General features: G+C 44.5%; 1 protein-coding gene across 1 annotated transcript in view; it reads right to left on the bottom strand.

The window, feature by feature from the left end:
• The window catches only part of ADGRL4 (adhesion G protein-coupled receptor L4), a 560,895-nt gene that overhangs the window by 324,013 nt on the left and 217,698 nt on the right, over positions 1-19,184 (bottom strand). Inside the window, exons 6-7 of the mRNA XM_085601960.1 lie at positions 9,567-9,746; positions 9,287-9,470 (exon numbers count right to left, since the gene is read on the bottom strand). Of these exons, the coding sequence (XP_085458086.1) occupies positions 9,287-9,470; positions 9,567-9,746 (364 nt within the window). The remainder of the gene's footprint in view (positions 1-9,286; positions 9,471-9,566; positions 9,747-19,184) is intronic.

Here is a 19,184-nt window from a genome sequence, read left to right as displayed (position 1 = left end):
ATCTGAATCAGAGACACCAAATATGAACTGGTTACCTGTTCCAATTTTGAAATGTTACGTATAAAAAGTAATAAGATAACTCCAATGTCATCCTATGGGAGAGTTGTGCCTTGAAGTAGTGAAAAACACATTTAAAAGTTTTCACTACCAGGATATGGAAAACTTAAAAGTACATGTCCTACTTTTTAAATGCATTGCACTCTGCCCTCTGGGCTGTTTAGGGCCTACCCTAGAAGTGGCTTATATTATAAAGGAAGGTTTGAGCCTGGCAAACGGTTTAATTTGACAGGTCTATGTGGCAGTTCAAACTGCACACACAGGCTACACTGGCAGTCCTTAGACATGTTTAAAGTGTTACTTAAATCGTTGGCACAATCAGTGCTACAGGACCAAGAGTAGCATTTTATTTACAGGCCTTCGCCAGATGTTGTGCCACTTTACTTGGGACTTACAGGTAAATTAAATGCCAATTTGGTGTAAGCCAGTTCTATCAGGTTTTAAGGCTAGTTAGCAGTGGTAAAGTGCAAAGAGTCCTATGGTCAACAAAAACAAGCTGTTGCAAGTCAACAAGGAGTTCCATGAACATACAGAGGAGCAAGGCAGAATGCTGAGTCCAGTACTGGTACTCTGAGATGACTTGCAACATCCTTATCATGCACAGCATAATACTTTAACCAATATAATACATTATCATGCCATCATCTCTCCTGTTAACCACTTAAAACTCTGGTATGTAGCTCTTTCTTATGAAAGTTAGAGCATGTTAGCACATAAGAAGAATACAAATAGAACCCCGGGGCAAAATTAAACACATCAAAAAATCAGCAACATACTTACTGCAAAAAGATTTTAGAATCAGTTTGATACAAGTCATTTACATTTTAAAAACAAAGCTGCAGTGGTTTGGAATAAGTAGAAACATGCAGAAAGATTCTAACTTCTTTCTAATTAACTAGGGAGTGCACAAAAAAACACAATGCCATAAATATCTCGTTTCTGCTTGTCACAGTCAGCTAGGAATACAGAGCAGAAGAAAGTGACGCAATGTTTTGCTTTTCTTTAAACAGCTATTTTAATTATGCTCCATGACATAACTTGACCTGCCTTTCCACTCGCTGCTGGCTTTGGCAGCAGGCATTGTGACTTCAGACCTCAACTGTTTAAGTAATTACAGCTGAGTTGTGATGTCATTTCCTTATGATCGGTGACTTGATGTGTCACAAGTCACCCTTTATGTAGAAATTAGTGAGCTGTTTTTATACATGAATTGCAGAATTCCATGTATTATAAAATGATAAGAGCAAGAGTATTGGACCCGGGGAAGTGCTGTCAACATTTCTAAAGGTGCTTTGTCTCTTATTGTGTAGAAACATTTGAAAACTCACCTTTCATGACCTGCCAGACAAGCCTTGTACCCATACCATTCTTGCATTCGCAGCTGCCTATATTTCTAGCACTTCTAAGGGCTAAGGGCCACATGCACGACCATTTTTTGCGGTCGCAGAAGGGTTTCAGACCCCTTTGCGACCGCTAAAAACGAGTTGGCCATATACTATTCCTATTTCGCAAGACACAAATTATTTGTGACTCGCTAAATAGGAATAGCGAGTCGCTATAGGTAGGGGCGTTCTGAGGGCGTCCCTTTCTAATAGCGAGTCCTCCAGGTATGTATGACTCCCTTCTCAGAAGGGTGGTAAAACACTCGGAAACAGGAAGGGGTCCCCAGGGGGGCAGATGTACGACCATTGGATTTAGCGCCTCGCAATTTGTTACAAATTGGGAGGCGCAAATTGCGAGCCGCTAAATCCATTATACAACAGTGTCAGAGACACTGTTAGAGATTCCCAATGGGGTCGCAAAATGCGAGGTTCATCAATATTCATGAGCCACTCGCAATTTGCGACCCTATTGGAAATGGCCAGCCTCACAGGGATGGTGGCCTGCTGGGGTCAGCAGACCACCATGTCTGTGACTGCTTTTCAATAAAGCAGTTTATGTTTATAAATGCAGCCCATATTACTTAAAGGAAAATGCGAGGCATTAAAAAAAGAAAAAATGAAACGTTTTGGTTTCATTATTTAAGGGCAGGTAGTGGTCCCTGGGACCACTGGCTGCCCTTAAAAAACATTTTCCCCTGCATTCCCAAAGGGGAAAGGGGCCCCTGGGGAGCCCTTCCCGTTTGCGAGTGCTTTACCACCCTTCTGAGCAGGGTGGTAAACTGCGACTGTTTTGCGACCGCAATTGCGGTTGCAAAAGAGTCCTACATACCTGGAGGACTTGTTATTAGGAAGGGACGCCCTCGGAACACCCCTTCCTAATTGCGACTCGCTATTCCTATTTTGCGAGTCGCAAATAATTTGCCACTCGCAAAATAGGAATAGTACATGGCCAACTCGTTTTGTGTGGCCGCAAAGGGGTCTGAAACCCCTCTGCGACCGCAAAAAACGGTCATACATCTGGCCCTAAATAAATTATTGAATGGGCACCAAAACATTTTATGATATTTGTAGCTAGAAATGGTAGTGTTCTGAGCACTTAATGCTCTATTAAATAATTAGTTTTGAGACAAATAAATGTTTTGTTTGCATTCAGGTGAGCATTGACTATGACAATCTCCTTCCTGCTTACAAATACTGTGGTAAAGTGAAGACACTAGACACCATTTAGGTGTGCAGAAAGAACACAGTGGCCAGTTCAATTTATAGGTGCAAATTGATAATATCCAGGTTATTTTTGGCATGATCCCGATGTAGATGCTCAACTGATTATCTGCATCACTATATACTTCAACTAATATATTTGTGTATTACAAAATAAGATGGAAAATAATGCCATTATTTTTACATAATTGGTTGTTTAGAGGAAATCAATATATATCAATACACATCTTTTAAGAGCATAGATTGTAGAGCCTTGTGCGGTGATTTACAGTCTAGCTGGCAGTCTTGTAGTTCAACACTGTATATGGGCTCCACTCCTGTGGTAAAAGGAACACTGGCTACCTATTACTTCAGTGGTGTGTCCACAGCGGTGCCTCCACTCAAGGCACTGATCCTTGGCCAAGCAGGCACGATGTTTGTTGCGCTGGACTGTAAAGTATTCAGTTCTGCAGCAACAAACTCCCAGAGCTAATTTTTGTTCTTGCAGAAAAGAAAAAGTTTGGCTGTGATGGTAACAGAGCTTTCGATTTGCATGTGGGGCCACTGCGATTTCCCTGTCCGGGCTGGCATGTTCTGCATGGCAGACTTGGGTAAGGAAAACAAGATATGACTGCCCTGCTCTAGGTAGGGTGGGGTGACCATCACTGTGATCTGTTAGCGCAGTGGCAGACATACTCATTGGTTTCTAATAGAGTAGACCGCCAAGTCTCTGAAAAAAGCCCCTAGTTTCACCCCCTTTAGAGGAGCAGGGTGATGGCAATTGTAGCAGAATGGTGCATCAGCTATTTTACTGTGAATGCACCATTCATCCAAACTCTAAATGATCCACTTAGTATCCACACCTTTGTTCGGGAAACAAAGCCTTGATGAATATCCTCACATATCTAATGAAGTCTTTTACTTTATAAAGACAAATATTGTCAAACATTTGTCAAACTAAACATCTTAAAAGGGTGCATTCAATAATTGCTATAGTAAAATGATGGGAGGCATACCTGATCAATCTACCTCAGAAATGTCTGCAAACTGATGATCAGGTGCTTAAACACTGAACAAAAGAGCCAGGATCCCATTAATACCTAAGCCTGGAAAAGATCCTCTCTACTGAGCCACCTACAGGCCGAGTTTCACTCATAAATTCAGACATGAAGGTACTAGCAAACGTCTTAGCCACTTGGCTTGCAACCTACATCCCTTTACTAATCCACCTATCACAAGTAGGATTTGTGCCAGGTGACACATCTGCAAACCACCTGCGGGCCATATGTTGTGACCTGTCAGACATGACAGAGATGAAAAGATCCTCATCTCCCTTGGCACCCAAACCGCTATTCCCCACTTGGAAAGGCCATAGATGTTTAGGATCATGGATCATCTCGGATTGGGAACCCCTTATATTGCCAAAGTCTGTTGGCTGTATAACTCCTGCACAGCATCAGTCACCTGTGGCAGCTTCTCCTCTCCCTTTTTTGAGATAGGTCAAGGGATGAGACAGTACTATTTGCTCTCCGCCCTACTATTTCTGTTGCCACTGGAACCATTGGCAATAGCCATATGAAATATACACACAGTCCAAGGGGTAAAGACTGTAGCAGGGGAAAAGAAAGCCTTTTATTATGCAGATGACATTCTATTAACACTGTCTAATACACATAATTCAGTATCGTCCCTCATACGAGTTATTGACTCTTTCTCGCAATTCTCAGGTTATAAGTTCAATTGGTCCAAGTGCAAAGTCCTACCACTGACACACACTAACACCAAAGAACCCCATGGGGCCTTGTTGTTTGCCTGGCAAACCAGACACCTTAAATAACTCAACATATATCTGAACACAGGACTTACTAATGTCGTCAGAGATAGTTTAACTTCAACTATTGACAAAACAGCAACAGAATTTGAGACCTGGTCTAAACTACAGTTGTTTCTGTGAGACAGAGTGCAGATCATAAAAATGAATGTGATGTCTCACTTTAATTACATCTTCAGTATGCTCCCCCTAAAGCTTCCCTTTACTTTCTTGGAGGAGATTAACCACCATTTGTATAGAATGGCCATAAAAGGCTGTCGGAAAGCTACTTTGGGGGCCCCTAGCAGATGCCTGCTACAGGGTGCAGGGATTTACACAAACTCCCATTTCTCTATGGGAGCTAGTCGTGCAGCCAGTGTCTGACAACAGCAGAAGCTCCCATAGGGATATAGGAGTGTGCGACCACACCATGAGTGGTCGCATTGTAATAATGCTGTCGGGACTGCCAACCGGAGGTCAGTTGGGCCCGGTTAAGCGGCTATGTCAGTCGGAGACAGCTCCGACCTATATTGTAATCAGGCCCTTAGCTGTGCCACTAATTCAGGCCTTACAACACAAACCTTACTGAAGCATTGAGAAATACAGAGCACTTCTTTTTATCCTAGTGAGAGTACTTTGAGCAATAGATAAGGTTATTCAGGCTTTGGGGCCAACATTCACTCTCAAAATTGGGACTGTTGCCACTTTATCCCATAAGTGATGGTTCATGCGATCATTGTAACTGTCCATTGTCTACTGTATCCTGATGTATGATGATAAGATTAATACCAGTATGTGGGAACGGAGGGTTATATACATTATATGGATGCTGTATATATTTTTGGTCCCCGCTGCCGCCACCCCACCTCCGGTCCCGCCCCCCTCCTCTACTTAATGGCGACTGCTGCGGGGAGCTCGTGTTGATCCCTAGACCTTCGGTCCAGGCCAGCGCTCTCCCCAGCATCTCGGCCTCACCGCCGCAGCCTCGAGTCCTCCACTGTCAGGGTTCGCGTCACCAGCCTGCCCAGCCTCTTAGTGATTTGTATTTTGTATTTGGCATCCACCGGTCTCACTAAGGATTATTATTAAACTTGCTGATTTAATTTGCCTGAGTTTCTTAATTCTGCTGATTTAATTTGCCTGAGTTGTCAAGCCTGTTTTTACCACTGCTGCTGCCCCTGCGGCCCCTCCCACCCCAACTCAGTCCCCGCTCCCGCCTCCCTACCGCTGGTCCCACCCCCTCCCCTACCTAATGGCGACTGCTGTGCGGTCGCGCAGCTGGCGCGCCTAAGGCAAGCCCATCTGCACCCGTCCATGACCCGACCGCAACCAGTGCCAGGAACCCTGGTTATCCCAGGCCCCACTGCTACAACTCCACCACCCTCCATGCACTCAATCCTGGAAGACACACTGACTGCATAAGATCCTCGCCGAACACCACCCATGGACAGTTCTCGTGCAGACTCTGCCGAAGATCCTTCACCATCGACAAACCCCCACAACCACCGAAAGCCCTCCTGATGCACGCACCACCAAAACCCTGACATGCATCCTCCTCAACGTGTGCTCCCTGCACGACACGCCGTAGAGATCTTGGACCTGACCGACACCCTCTTGCCTGACGTCACCTTCTTCATGGAAACCTGGACCAACGCCACCTCCAGTCCCGACATCACCACTGCCATCCCCGACGGCTACAAGATCCAGAGAAAGGATCGCCCCCACCGCCCAGGAGGAGGATTTGCCATTGCACACAAGACCCCCCTCCTACTCTCCACATCCAGCACGAGTACCCCCTCTCCAACACAGAGCACCTCCACTTCCAGATCCAGACAAGCCCCAGGACCACGCTACACGGCACCCTCATCTTCAGACCGCCGGGACTTCGCACCCAGTCCGCAACTACCATCGCCAAGCTCGCCGCACCCCATGCCATCACCTCCATGGACTACATTCTACTCGGGGACCTAAATTTCCACCTCGTCAACTGCAACGACCCCGACTCCACCACCCTCCTCGACACCCTAGCCAACCTCGGTCTGAAACAGCTGGTCAACACCCCCACCCACAGAGCCGGACACACCCTCAACCCCATCTTCGCGGGAGGGACAAACATCCGCTTCAGCCACACCACCTAGCCCCTCTTGTCAGACCACCACTGCATCCATTTCACTTTCATCACCACCACCACACCCTAGCCTGCCCCACACCCCCCACGAAGGAACTGGAGCAAGGTCACAGAGGAACACCTCAACACCACCCTCCTCCAAAACCCCCCTATCGCCACAACTGACACCAACTCCACAGCCACCAAATGTCACCGCTGGATCTCCTGCTGCACCGACAAGCTCTCACCCCTGCGCCACCCTGCCAAACAACGCCCTCCGAAGGCCACCTGGTTCACCACAGAACTACAAGAAGCCAGATGCTCCTGCAATAGCCTAGAAAAGACCTGGCGAAACCAGAAAAACACAGAAGCACAGAACAACCACAGGAGGGCCCTGAAGGAATATCACCAGTATATAAGAGAAACCAAACGGACCTTCGTAAGAGACAAGGTCCAGACCAACGTGACCAACACCAAGGAACTTTTCAATGTCATATAGCAGTTCACAAAACCCCTCAGCGAAGCCACGGATGTCACACATTCCCAGGAACTCTGCGACAAGCTCAGCTCCTACTTCCATCTGAAGATCAAGGTCCTGTATGACAACTTCAGCGAACAGACGCCGGACACCATCCCCCTCCCCAACACCACCGATAAGCCTACCCTCATGACCTAGGAAGCCGCCACAGTCGAACACATCACCGCAACCATGAAGAAAACCCACTCTGGAGCCTCTACAGACCCTTGCCCACTGCACATATTCCACAGGGCCGCCGCCACCATCGCACCCGAACTAGGATGAGCCATCAACGCCTCCTTCAGATCCGGCATCTGCCCAGATGACTGGAAGCGGGCGGAGGTTAAACCCCTCCTCAAAGAACCAACGGCCGACCCACGGACCTGAAAAACTACCGGACCATCTCACTCCTCCCCTTTGCGGCCAAAGTCACCGAGAGACTCGTAAACGCCCAGCTGAACGCCTTAATCGAAGAGAACTCCATCCTAGATGCCTCCCAGTCTGGATTCCGCAGCAACCACAGCACCGAGACCGCCCTACTCACCGCCACTGACTACATCTGCATGCCACTCAACCAGGGGCACGCTTCGGCCCTCATTCTTCTAGACCTCTCAGCAGCCTTCAATACGGTTTCACATCGCACGCTCGCAGACTTCATGACCCGGGGATACAAGGAGCCCCCCTCGACTGGATCCAATCATTTCTCGCTGGCAGAACCCAGAGGATCAGACTCCCTCCCCTCCTCTCCCAACCCACCGATATCTACTGCGGAGTACCCCAAGGATCATCGCTCAGCTCCACGCTCTTTAACATCTACATGGCCTCCCTCACCACCATTGTCAGACAGCATGGGCTCAGCATTGTATCCTATGCCAACGACACCCAGCTCATCCTCTCGCTCATGAAGAATCCTGAAGACAGCAGACTCTGCTTCCTGGAAGGAATGAAGAAAGTGGCAGCCTGGATGAAGGACAGCTGCTTGAAGCTCAACTCAGAGAAGACCTAGGTTCTCATCCTCGGACTATGAACCTCCACCTGGGACAACACCTGGTGGCCCTCTGCCCTCGGGAACCCACCCACCCCTACAGACCACGCACAAAACCTCGGCATCATCCTCAACTCCTCCCTCTCCATGAACCGCCAGATCAACGCCGTCGCGTCCACTAGGTTCAACTGCCTGCGCATCCTTCGTAAAACCTTCAAATGGATCCTACCTGACTGCAGAAGGACCATCACCCACACGCTCACAGCCAGCAGACTGGACTACGGCAACGCCCTATACGCCGGAATCAACAGAACTCTTCTACACAAACTCCAAACTATCCAGAACGCCACCGCCAGACTCGTCCTCGGGACACCGCGTCACGAACACATGACCCAACACCTACGACACCTCCACTGGCTCCCCGTCGAGAAGAGGGTCACCTTCAAACTCCTCACCCACGCCTACCAATCCCTCAACAACATCGAACCCAAATACCTCAACGAGAGAGTATCCTTCCACTTACCCAAGAGGAACCTCCCCTCTGCCCTGGCAGAGGTCCCCCGCATCCGCAGGAACAGAACAGGCGGGAGAGCCTTCTCCTACATCGCAGCAAAGACCTAGAAGGAGCTCCCTTCAAACATCAGATGCTCCCCGACCCTGCACACGTTCAGGAAGGACCTAAAGACCTGGCTCTTCGACTGATCCCGAGCCACTCCACCCCCGCCCTAGTGCCTTGAGACCCTCATGGGTGAGTAGCGCGCTTTACAAACCCCTGATTGATTGATTGATTGATTGATAGGAGTGTGATGGTTAGTAGTTTTGTTGTTACTATCACTGGCGGCATGGCAGGGGCAATGTGTGCTGCAAACTGCAGTGGTCTTATGGTGAGAGCCCTGGCACTTCTTTATCTACAAATTAAGCACTGGCATATACAGACTCTTGCGGACCTATTTAGATTGTATTATGTAAGACATGAAAAATAGATAAAGATTTGCGATATCAAAAACAAAAAACATGGCAATGAAAATCCTCCATTACATCTTCAGAGGTCGGAGAATGCTGGAAATCAAGTCTTGCTTCAGCAGATGGCGAAAACAGTTTTCAGAATGTAGTATGACACATTTTTCATACACACATATAGATGTCCATCAACTTATATCGCTTCATATCTTCTAACCTGCGATGCATAAAAAAGAAGGACATTTAAGAGTGGATTTATTTCTCTTACCCATGTCAGATGCATTCACATCCAGTTGTGTTGTCTTTTTGAAGTTCTGTGACATGTCTAGAGTAGCTTGCTCCACGGCATGCATCAGTTTTGTGATACTCTTTCTTTTATCTTCTGCCAGGAGTTTGTCCCAAATAGGGATTTTATCTTTTTCAACAAAATTGTTCACTGTGTGAACAAATGTCTGCAAGAAGAAAAGAAAACAAACATTGCCGATAGCATACTTTTTTCTAATAATAAGTTTACATTTCTCCTAATGAGCGTACTATAAAATACTTACATTAATATTTTCATTAGTGCTACTTTCTCTTTTAGGATCAGTATTGTTCACGATTGATAGTGATGGATAAGCGACAGTGAGAACTTCTATGTACGAGATTATGTCTACAGGCAAGAAAGATCCACGCGTATTCCGCTCTATTGCACGTAAGACAGCAACGGGTTCTTTAATATGTAGAATCTAGAAGAAGAAAAAAATGAACACATTTTGATCCATATTTTTAATTTTAAGAAACCGAGGTTCTAAATTTGTATTGCTGTTTTGATAATTTTTGTTGGGAACCGACGAATGCACATTTTGGGGCAGCATAAAACGCACTTTTGCATTTAAAAAAAGACTTGGTCGCTTGTCCCATCACATTGTCCATTTGTTGCTCATTTTACATCAAGTGAAAATATAATATTCATAATAATATGTTGCGTAATAAACACAATGATCACTGTCCATTTTCTCTCCAGGCTCGCCTGCTCCTGTCTTCTGGCCTAGCTCACAAAAAGCAATTTAAAGTTATAGAAGTGTTTGATTAATGTAAAATGAAAAATGAGAAATCACAATGGAGGAAACCAAATCATAGAAAAACAATTTTGAGGAAGGACCACAGTAAGGAAATACAAATAAATCAAAAACTAAAGGAAATGTTTAAAAGAAAGACAATTTTAAGGGAAAATCTAAAATTATAATAAACTTGGGTGGAATTTAGAGGTAGTGGCAGTTTTTTTGTGTGTCAGGGCTGGGTCATATTTAAGGGTGATACGTAGTCTTAGGGGTCAGGAATGGGAAGAGTTGAGGCATAGTGGGGGCTTTATAGGGTTCAGGGGTGGGTGGAATTTAACAGTGGTGCAAGTTTTTCAGGGATGACGAATGGGTGGAGTTTAGTGGTGGTGAGGGGATTAAAAGTTTCCTGCATGAGCTAGGTTAGATGTGCGGTACGGTTTGGGGTGCTGAGAGGTTTTTAGAGTTTACAGATGGGTGGATTTTAGGGGTGGTGAGGTTTTTAAAGATTTAGTAATGGGTCGAGTTTAGGGGCAGTGCAGGGTTCTTAGGGTTCTGGAATGGATGGAGATTAGGGGTGGTAAGGGGTTTTGGGTTCAGGGATGGGTGGAATTTAGAGTGATGAGGGATTTTAAGAGTTCAGGGATGAGTGGGGTTTAGATGTAGAAATAGATTATTAGGATTCAGGGGTTTGTGGATTTTAGGCGTAAGTGAATGGTGTAGTTTAGGCATGGTGAGGGGGTTTGAGGGACCAGGGATTTCTGGTAGTTAGGGGTTGTGAAGGAGTCAGGGATCGTTAGTATTTAGGCATGAGGATTGATCAATTGTTCTGTGTGGCTACAGGTAACAAACAAGGCTCCTTTTTGTGGGGTGACCAGCAGAACAGTTGCAATATTACTGGACATTCCTAATAGCCTTTGCTGGAGTGAGTTCGGACACCAGAGCACTGTCCATGAGGTCAGGGAGCCTAGAAGTAACCAGGGGAAGCTGATTTATGAAGTCTTAAAAGATGGGATTTAGAAAGTTTTTGCACTTCTGAGACTTCAGCAGCATTTCATGGAAAATATGTCTGCTTTTGAAAGGACTTCGTTTGATAAAACTTCAGGCATTCCTGCTTAAAAATTTTAAGCTCCTTACAAGCAGTCTAAGGGCTTCATTCAGAGTTTGGTGAACAGGTTGCATTATATGCTTTGGCAATGATAATTAAGTGGATGGGAAACCCATCATGGTAGTGACAGAGTAACCCACCCACAGTACTCTAAAGCAGGCCCTATTTTGTAAGATAGAAATCTTGACTCGGCGAAAATGTGAAAATTATCTGAGAAAGGGGAGGACTTTGGAAGCCATGAAACTTGAATTTTCCACCTCAGACAAGGTCATGTCAAAACCAATGGCATCAGCAGGACCTCCTCTAATGGTTATCTGATGTTGAGAGTCAGCTTGTTCAGGAATAGTATGTAGGATCTTCAGAGACAGGCAGAGGGGAGAATCAGTGAAATGCATGGATCTAAAAAGACGCTTATCAGTAATGCAGTAACTTAGGTGATTCAATATGCAGACAATTGTTTGTCGACTTCTCTTTACAAGATGTTGGTGCAATATGGAAAAGAGAGATTGGCCTACAGTTGTCAAGTACTGTAGAATCTAGTGTAAAGGACAACGAGAGCTTCCTTCCACATTGGAGGGTAAGAGGTAGATGACAGGGATGGATTCCACAGTGAAGTGATTTTTGGTCATTTGGTTTGAAAAACAGTAGTAGGTAGATGATAGTGTCAGTAGGACTTCTTTGAAAAGCAGACACATGTTATACATTTTATTCTCCAAAAATATGATTATGCCTTGCAAAGTTGTTCAGTAGGGTTTATAGATCAGGCAAATTAGGTGGTTCAAATACATTTTGTTTGCAATTTAGAAGACTACCCTGAAAGAAATGCTGCCAGTAGTAACTCTGGAGGATGAGGAGGCCACTCAAGCTGTTTATACATTTTAATAATTCTTAATGGCTGCAAGCTTGGTAGTCTTAGAGTTTGAAGCTGTTTGGCATTGTTCCATATACTCTCTAATACCTTACATCTGGATTCAGTCTTATTTATTTCTTCAGAGAACTAGAAAGTTGAAGGAGTAGAGCATGAATAATATGATCTTTTCAAGGGAGCAATTGTATTACAGACAAAATTGAACCTCAGGCTAAAATAGTCAAGAGTCAAGAAAAGGCCTTTCCTGCAAGAGCTGGAGCAAAGTCACTAGTTGTGACTTTGGACCAGGCATAGGTGAGGTCGTTCTTGGACACAGAAGAAGTGGGCTGCAAAGTATGGTAGACTCTGAAAAACATATGGAATGTATTAAAAATTGGGCCATTCGGACTCCTGAAAAAGGGTTGTTGACATTACAGGAAATGTCAGATGAAAATGCTTGGTCAAGAATATTTTCACAATATACATAAAGGGGGACAAGTGCTGTGAAATGCACAAATAGCCAAGCAGTCTCAGATAACACCATCTTCTAGTGTGTATGGTTCATTAGTTGCAGATATGTTAGGATCCTGCAAACAAAATGGGATAATTTTAACTTATAATGAAAACCAAATTCGGCCAAGGTACAGCCAGAGGGTAATTGAGAAGTAGTCTAGAAAATGAGAGGGTAGGGTAGAGTTGAGGATCACAGAGAAAATGAGTGAATCAGCTAAAGCCAAGTGAAGAGAAGCAATGACAGATACTAACACTACAAGACTGTTTCTGAAAAAGAATTATCAGCCTCCCCCAAGTTTATGGAGGGGACCTTGATAGCAAATGTTGTAACCTGGAAGCACTGCTATTGTCTTGTTTTATTACCAGGATTAGATGATTTGTCATGGTACTTAATTTACCCAATTGCACTTCTGGTAAATCTCATTTTGACTAGCTCTGCATTTTATCAGTGAATAAACAAATTGTGTTTAGGAAACACCGCATAATGCTCAAGGACTTTGCTGACACCTGCTCTGAGCATCTCAGCTTTAGGCATCAGCACTACAAGCCCTCTTGGGTGTTTCATTCCTCTTCCCTTGCACTCTTGATTGTTCTTATGTTCCATAGCATCATAGCAGACAAGTGCTGTTTCTTGGTTTTCACTCCTAATCCCAGTTGCACAGATGTAGGCTTTGCCCTTGTGAGTGCAGCGAAAATGCTGTACATGTGAGAGTGCAGGTTGCAGTACTTAAAAGACAGACCTATTGACTTTACAAACATTTGTTAAAAGCTGGCTATAGAAATTGCAGTGAAGCAATATGTTTTGTCATAACAGCCAAAAATGTCACCACTACTAATTATCTTACATTTTTCGTTGAACCTGTAAGTGCTGGCGCTAGTGCATGCATCTCACTTGCAAGACACTATTTACGAAAATGGCTTGGAGCCCTCCCACTGCTTACCATTTGTTGGCTGCAGCGTCCCTTTTCTTGGCAGCCTCCTTAATTGGCCAGTGCTTGCCAAACGTCATTTCCATACCTTTCTGTGGAGCAGGGACCAAGCAGAGATGAATCAAATTTAATCAGTGCCTGTCCGCTGCTCCCAATGTGATGGTACTATTTCCTCTTCAGTCTCTCATTGGTCCTGCCTGCTGCTCTCTCCCTAGCGCTTTTTTCAGAAGCACGAATATTCAACCAGCGAACAATTTAAAATCCCCTCTCATGTTTGCACTCCTACCCCTCATGACGGATTCTACCGCCACTGTACCCCACTCTACCCTACCCCAATCTACCCCTCCAATATACCTTAATCTACCTCATTCCACCCCATGCCAATCTGCCCCAATCTACCCCACACCGATCTTTCCCAATCTACCCTACTCCAATCTACCCACCCAACACTACTCTACCTCAATCTAGCCCACCCAACTCTTCCTTAATCTATCCCACTGTACCCCACTCCACCACACTTCACTCTACACCAGTCTACCCCACTCCACTCTACCCCAAACTACCCCACTCCAATCTACCCCAACCTATGCTACTCCTATCTACCCTAACCTACCCCACTCCAATCTACCCCACACTACCCTACTTCAATCTACACCTCTCTAACCAATCAACCCCACTCCACTCTACCCCAATGTTCCCCACTCCACCCTACCCCATTCTACCCCATTCATTTCTACCCTACTCAACCCCACTACATTCTATCCTAATCTACCCAATCCGCTCTACCCTAATCTGCCCCCTCCACTAAAATCTACCCTAATCTACTCCACTCCAATCTAACGCAAACTATCCCACTCCAATCTACTCCACTCCACTACAACCTACCCCAATCTACGCCACTCTGACCCCCTTCACTCTACCCTGTCTACTCCACCACACTCCACCCTATCCCAATCTACCCACCTCAATATACCCCACTCCACTTTACCCAAATCTACCCCAATCCAATCAACCCTACTCTATCCAACTACACTATTTCCCAATCTACCCCACCCCACTCTACCCCCAATCTACCCAATTCCACTCTACCCCAATCTACCCTACTCCAGTTTACTGCACACCAATCTACCCCAATCTGCTTCACTCCAATCTAAACCACTCTACAATCTACCCCAATTTACCCCGCTCTACCCAACAAACTCTACCCCAATCTACCCCACACCACTCTACCCCAATCTACCCCACTCCAGTCCACACTAATCTGCCCCACTCCAATGTATCCCACTTTATCCCACTCAACCCGCGCTTCTCCACTTGACTCTATCCCAATCTATTCCACTCCCCTCTATCCCACTCCACACCAATCTACACCAGTCTACCTCACTACAGTCTACCCCACTCTACAACACTCCACTCTACTGCAACCTACCCACTCCACTCTACCCCACCCACCCAATCGACCACACTTTACTCCAATCTACCCAGCTCTACCCCAATCTAACACACTCTACCCCACTCCAATCTGCTCCAATATACACCACCCCAACCCACTAACTTTTAGCCGTGCTGAGCAGTGGACACATTGGTGTGCAACTGGCTAAAACACATTGCCAAAGCCACTAGCGCTCACATAGGTGAGACCTCTTGGCTTTGCCAATGCTTGTCATATTAGGCCTTTATGGTGAAACCAAAATATGTGTATGAATCTGAAGATAAGTAGCAATAAGCAGTAAATAAAACTATTTTCAGAGTTGTGTAATAGGCCTTATAGACCTTATGTTTAGAGAACGTTTTTAAATGATGCTTATTTATTTATTTGCGTAACAAGCTTGATGACAGTACGGTGCATTCACTTTGCCGTAGACTTTTTTTTCGTGGTAGAATTATTTATTACCTAGTGTAAAATAATAGGTAAAAATTAAAAATTAAAGTATGGTTAAACTTGTTTTACCTTGTGTCTATTCTTGGTTTGTTGTATTTTCCCTTTGTATGATTTGATTAATCTAACAATAAAGACTTACCTAAATATATTCAAAGAAAGCGCTGTAAAGAGTTTACATTTTGTACATATATTAAATACTGAGCATAAGCCTTGGTGAATAATTCTTTCTCAAGCATAATAGCTTTAGGAAAGGAAGTAATTGCACTAATTTTGTTATAGAAAGGAACCTAAACACAAGTTAATAAAAAGTTTTTACTTGGCATCTCAAAGAAAATATGAGAATAGTTTTCTTTCCAATTCCTTCTCCAATACATGAGTACTTTTGCAAACGTACACTAGTAGGTCCAAGAAGATAACATGTTGCCAATCTCTCTAAAGTCATATATAGAACTGCTGCAGTGGTCACAGCTTCACTTAAATTCTCAAACGGCTCGTTCAGACTTTAAAAAAATGTCAGTTCACACTGGTTGAACCTGGATCGTTTAGGAGTAAACCTGCAAAACATAGAAAACATTTGGGCAGAATTGGGGAGCGGCTAAATCATGTGAACCCTTGGCTTCGTGTTAACTAACATCTCTAAGCTCTGCTGTCAGGACACCCAGGCCCAGAGTGCTAAGTGCTGACACGTCGCGGGGCAGTAAGCAGAGTTGCTGCACTGCGCGAACTGGGGAGAGCAGAACCGCCGCACAGAGAAGTGGTGCACTTCTACTCTCGCCCTGCACAGGAGCACTTTCACGAGCCATGCGCCAATGCAGACACCCTTGCACAGCGCAAGGGAGCCTGTCTTGTAGTCAGCATAATTTTTGTGCCAGAAGGGTTCCCCTTCCTGCACATAAAATATATTTTAAGGCAATTTCCTCTGCCTTCACGTACTTCAAAATGCAGCACACATGTAAAATGGAAAAAACGAAGAGAAATACAAATATTTCTCCTCATGTTGCCAACCACAGGGAGGTGTAGTATTTTTGGCTCAAATCACTCTCTACAGTTCTTTGTAGACATGCATTTGTGTTAATATCCGTGAGTGGATGCAGGGGAGTGTCCATGCATCACCCATGGGTCGTCACCGTGACATAAAGTAGCGCAAGGCAGCACATTGTGCTGCCTTGCATTACTTTCGATTGCTATTGGCATTGGTTTGTAAATATGAATTTTGTGTCGGGTCTGAAATATTAAAGTAATGCAAACAGGCTGCAAAATCTTTCTAACTCTGGGCCTCAATGTATTGCACAACAGTGCATCCCGAGAATTCTCCAAGTGGGTCTCAACCGCTACTCTGTCAGAGTGTATGTGGATGCTACTATGACCTATTTTAAGGATCTATGTAGCTTTTTAAGAATGAGTATGGTCCTCACTGACCCACCCACACTAATTGTTTCCCCCTGGCTTCCTGTGATGGACTGGGTGAAGGAATTGACCAGGTGGGAGTTTAACTGCATGTCCTTGCTGTGCTGCTTTACTCTGTGCCACAGAACACCACACACTGTATTCTGGTAGTGCCCCAGGGGCACAAAGAGTGTGTGCACCCACTTTTTTTATCCCCAGGGTAATATCGTGTTAGAAAAGGTGCAGCAAACACTTGTGGAGCCCCTTCCTTAACACAGTTGTCCATTGCACCTGCCCGTAAGGGGATCTATTTTCCCCCTTTAAAATGCAGGTGATTTGCAGCAGCCACTTCGTATCCCACTGAATGCACTGCCCCTGGGCAGTGCGAGTTTGCTGCTGCCATAGGGCAGCACATTCTCCATAATAGGGCACATTGACACTGTCTGCACCAAGTGTACTTGCTTAGAAGTGCTCTGCGGCACAGATGATTACAGTGCTTCCTATCAGTAGTACAGCCCAGGAGGACAGTGGCTCAATAATGATGCTGCATTCATCTGCTGAATTGAGTCTGAATGAGGCATGTTTCCCAGTGGGGAAATGAGTGGGGTCAACAATGATTTCCTGATATTCATGAGGCACGCGAATGCAAATTAGGGATTAGGCCTATTCAAACACACAGTTACACAATAATGGGGTTAAACCCAGAAGCAACACTAGGACCTGGATGAATTGAGGTACAAGAAGGGGGGTGGTCCCAGTGGTAATGCAATATTAAATGGATATCAACATCACCTGATAAATCAATTATAACCCATGTTTAAGCATATTGAGAATATTTAATCACATTGAAAATATAATGCCTCATATTCTAACATAGCACATTTATCACACAGGTTTCTGCATAGCTGGCCCAGAAAGGGAAATGTAGGAATCGGTGCATCAATGTGCAAAAGTCAGGGTGAGTGATAGAGACAGAGAAGTGTTAAATTAATTGGTGATTTCGTAAAGGGAATATACCGTACCAACTAGACCTCGACAGTTCGAGACTTGGAAGATGCTTCAAGTGAACATCGAGTGAAAACTATGGCTCTTCAAAATACAGGCAACTCAATCACGTGTCTGACCTCACAACACTTCAAACTGCCAGAAGGGAAGCCCAGGACCCCCTCGGAAGTATTTCAAAGCAAGGCAAAACTTTTTCAACACTAAACTGCAACAGGTAAAATATACATCTCAATAGTACCTTGAATTCCATTTCCAATGCTACATTATGGCCACTAATGACTACAAGAAAATGCAAGTTTGAAATGAATAGCTTATAAAATAGCCTTGTAGAAGCACCCAACATTCCTTGCACATGAGCTCCAATACTGATTTTATACATGAAATCCTGACAGTAGACTAAATTGGAGAGTGCCCAAAGACTAGTGTGTGCAATGGCCTATAGCCCATAGCTCTGGTCCGGCTATAGCTGATAGGTCCAGGGGGATTCATTCACTTTAGTAAGTGCATATTAGGTCATGCTGGTATTTGTTTCCTTCTTGGTGTGAATTCAATTCCCACTCCAGGAAATCAGGCTGATCGTGTTGGAAAGGTAAAGTATAAGTACCCAAAATAGCCGCGGGCACATCATGATGCGTGCACTGAACCCATTCCAAGATGAATTCCGTTTATTCTCAGGTATTGAGACGATCTGGCAGGCAGTTTGACTTTCCTTTACCATTCAAGCATGGATAATGACCATGCATGAATGTAAACTAAAATTAAGAAAACAGATGCCCAGTGCTAATGCAAACTAGCACTGGCAATAGGTGAAGTCCTCACATTCTAAGGTCTTTGGCAATGCTTGCTGCTAACGGTTGTACATCTAGATCACCATTTAAGTTTAAAGACCTAAGCATTTAAAAACCCTAAAATGCCGGTGCAGTATTTATCGACTTTGAGATCCTGCAACGATCAGTTCAAACTCGAGCAAATCAATATTGTGACCAAGACTTTATTTTGCTCATCCACACCTCAGACATTAATTGGTCTACTCCACGTAATCTGTGTCAGGTGAACATCCGAGTGATTTTCACCAAAAAAGTATTCATCGCGATCATAAAATCAGAGATACTACAACTGAGTGGGCCTGTCATACTGTACTGTTGGCTCTGAATTAAGTAAGTATTATAGTTTGAATTCGAGGTACATACACACTAGAACAATTAATAAATAATAGACTTACATTTGAATGCGTTCGTGCAAGTTCGTGATCAAAATCATTTTTAATATACAATTTCATGCACGTTAAACCCCACACTTTAAGTATGACAGATCTATGATGCATTCCTTGATCTTATAAAAAGCTAAAGGCGTTAGGTACAAAAGTAGTTTGCCTTGTAAAGTCTGAAATATGCAAAATCACAGGCATTGTGACAACAAATACCAAAATCACAATATGCAAAAAGTACTTACCGGT

Source organism: Triturus cristatus, chromosome 4_2 (assembly GCF_964204655.1).
Source record: "Triturus cristatus chromosome 4_2, aTriCri1.1, whole genome shotgun sequence".
NCBI lineage: Eukaryota > Metazoa > Chordata > Amphibia > Caudata > Salamandridae > Triturus > Triturus cristatus.
The sequence above is the reverse complement of the archived record's forward strand: the minus strand, read 5'-3'. Positions and strand labels throughout refer to the sequence as shown.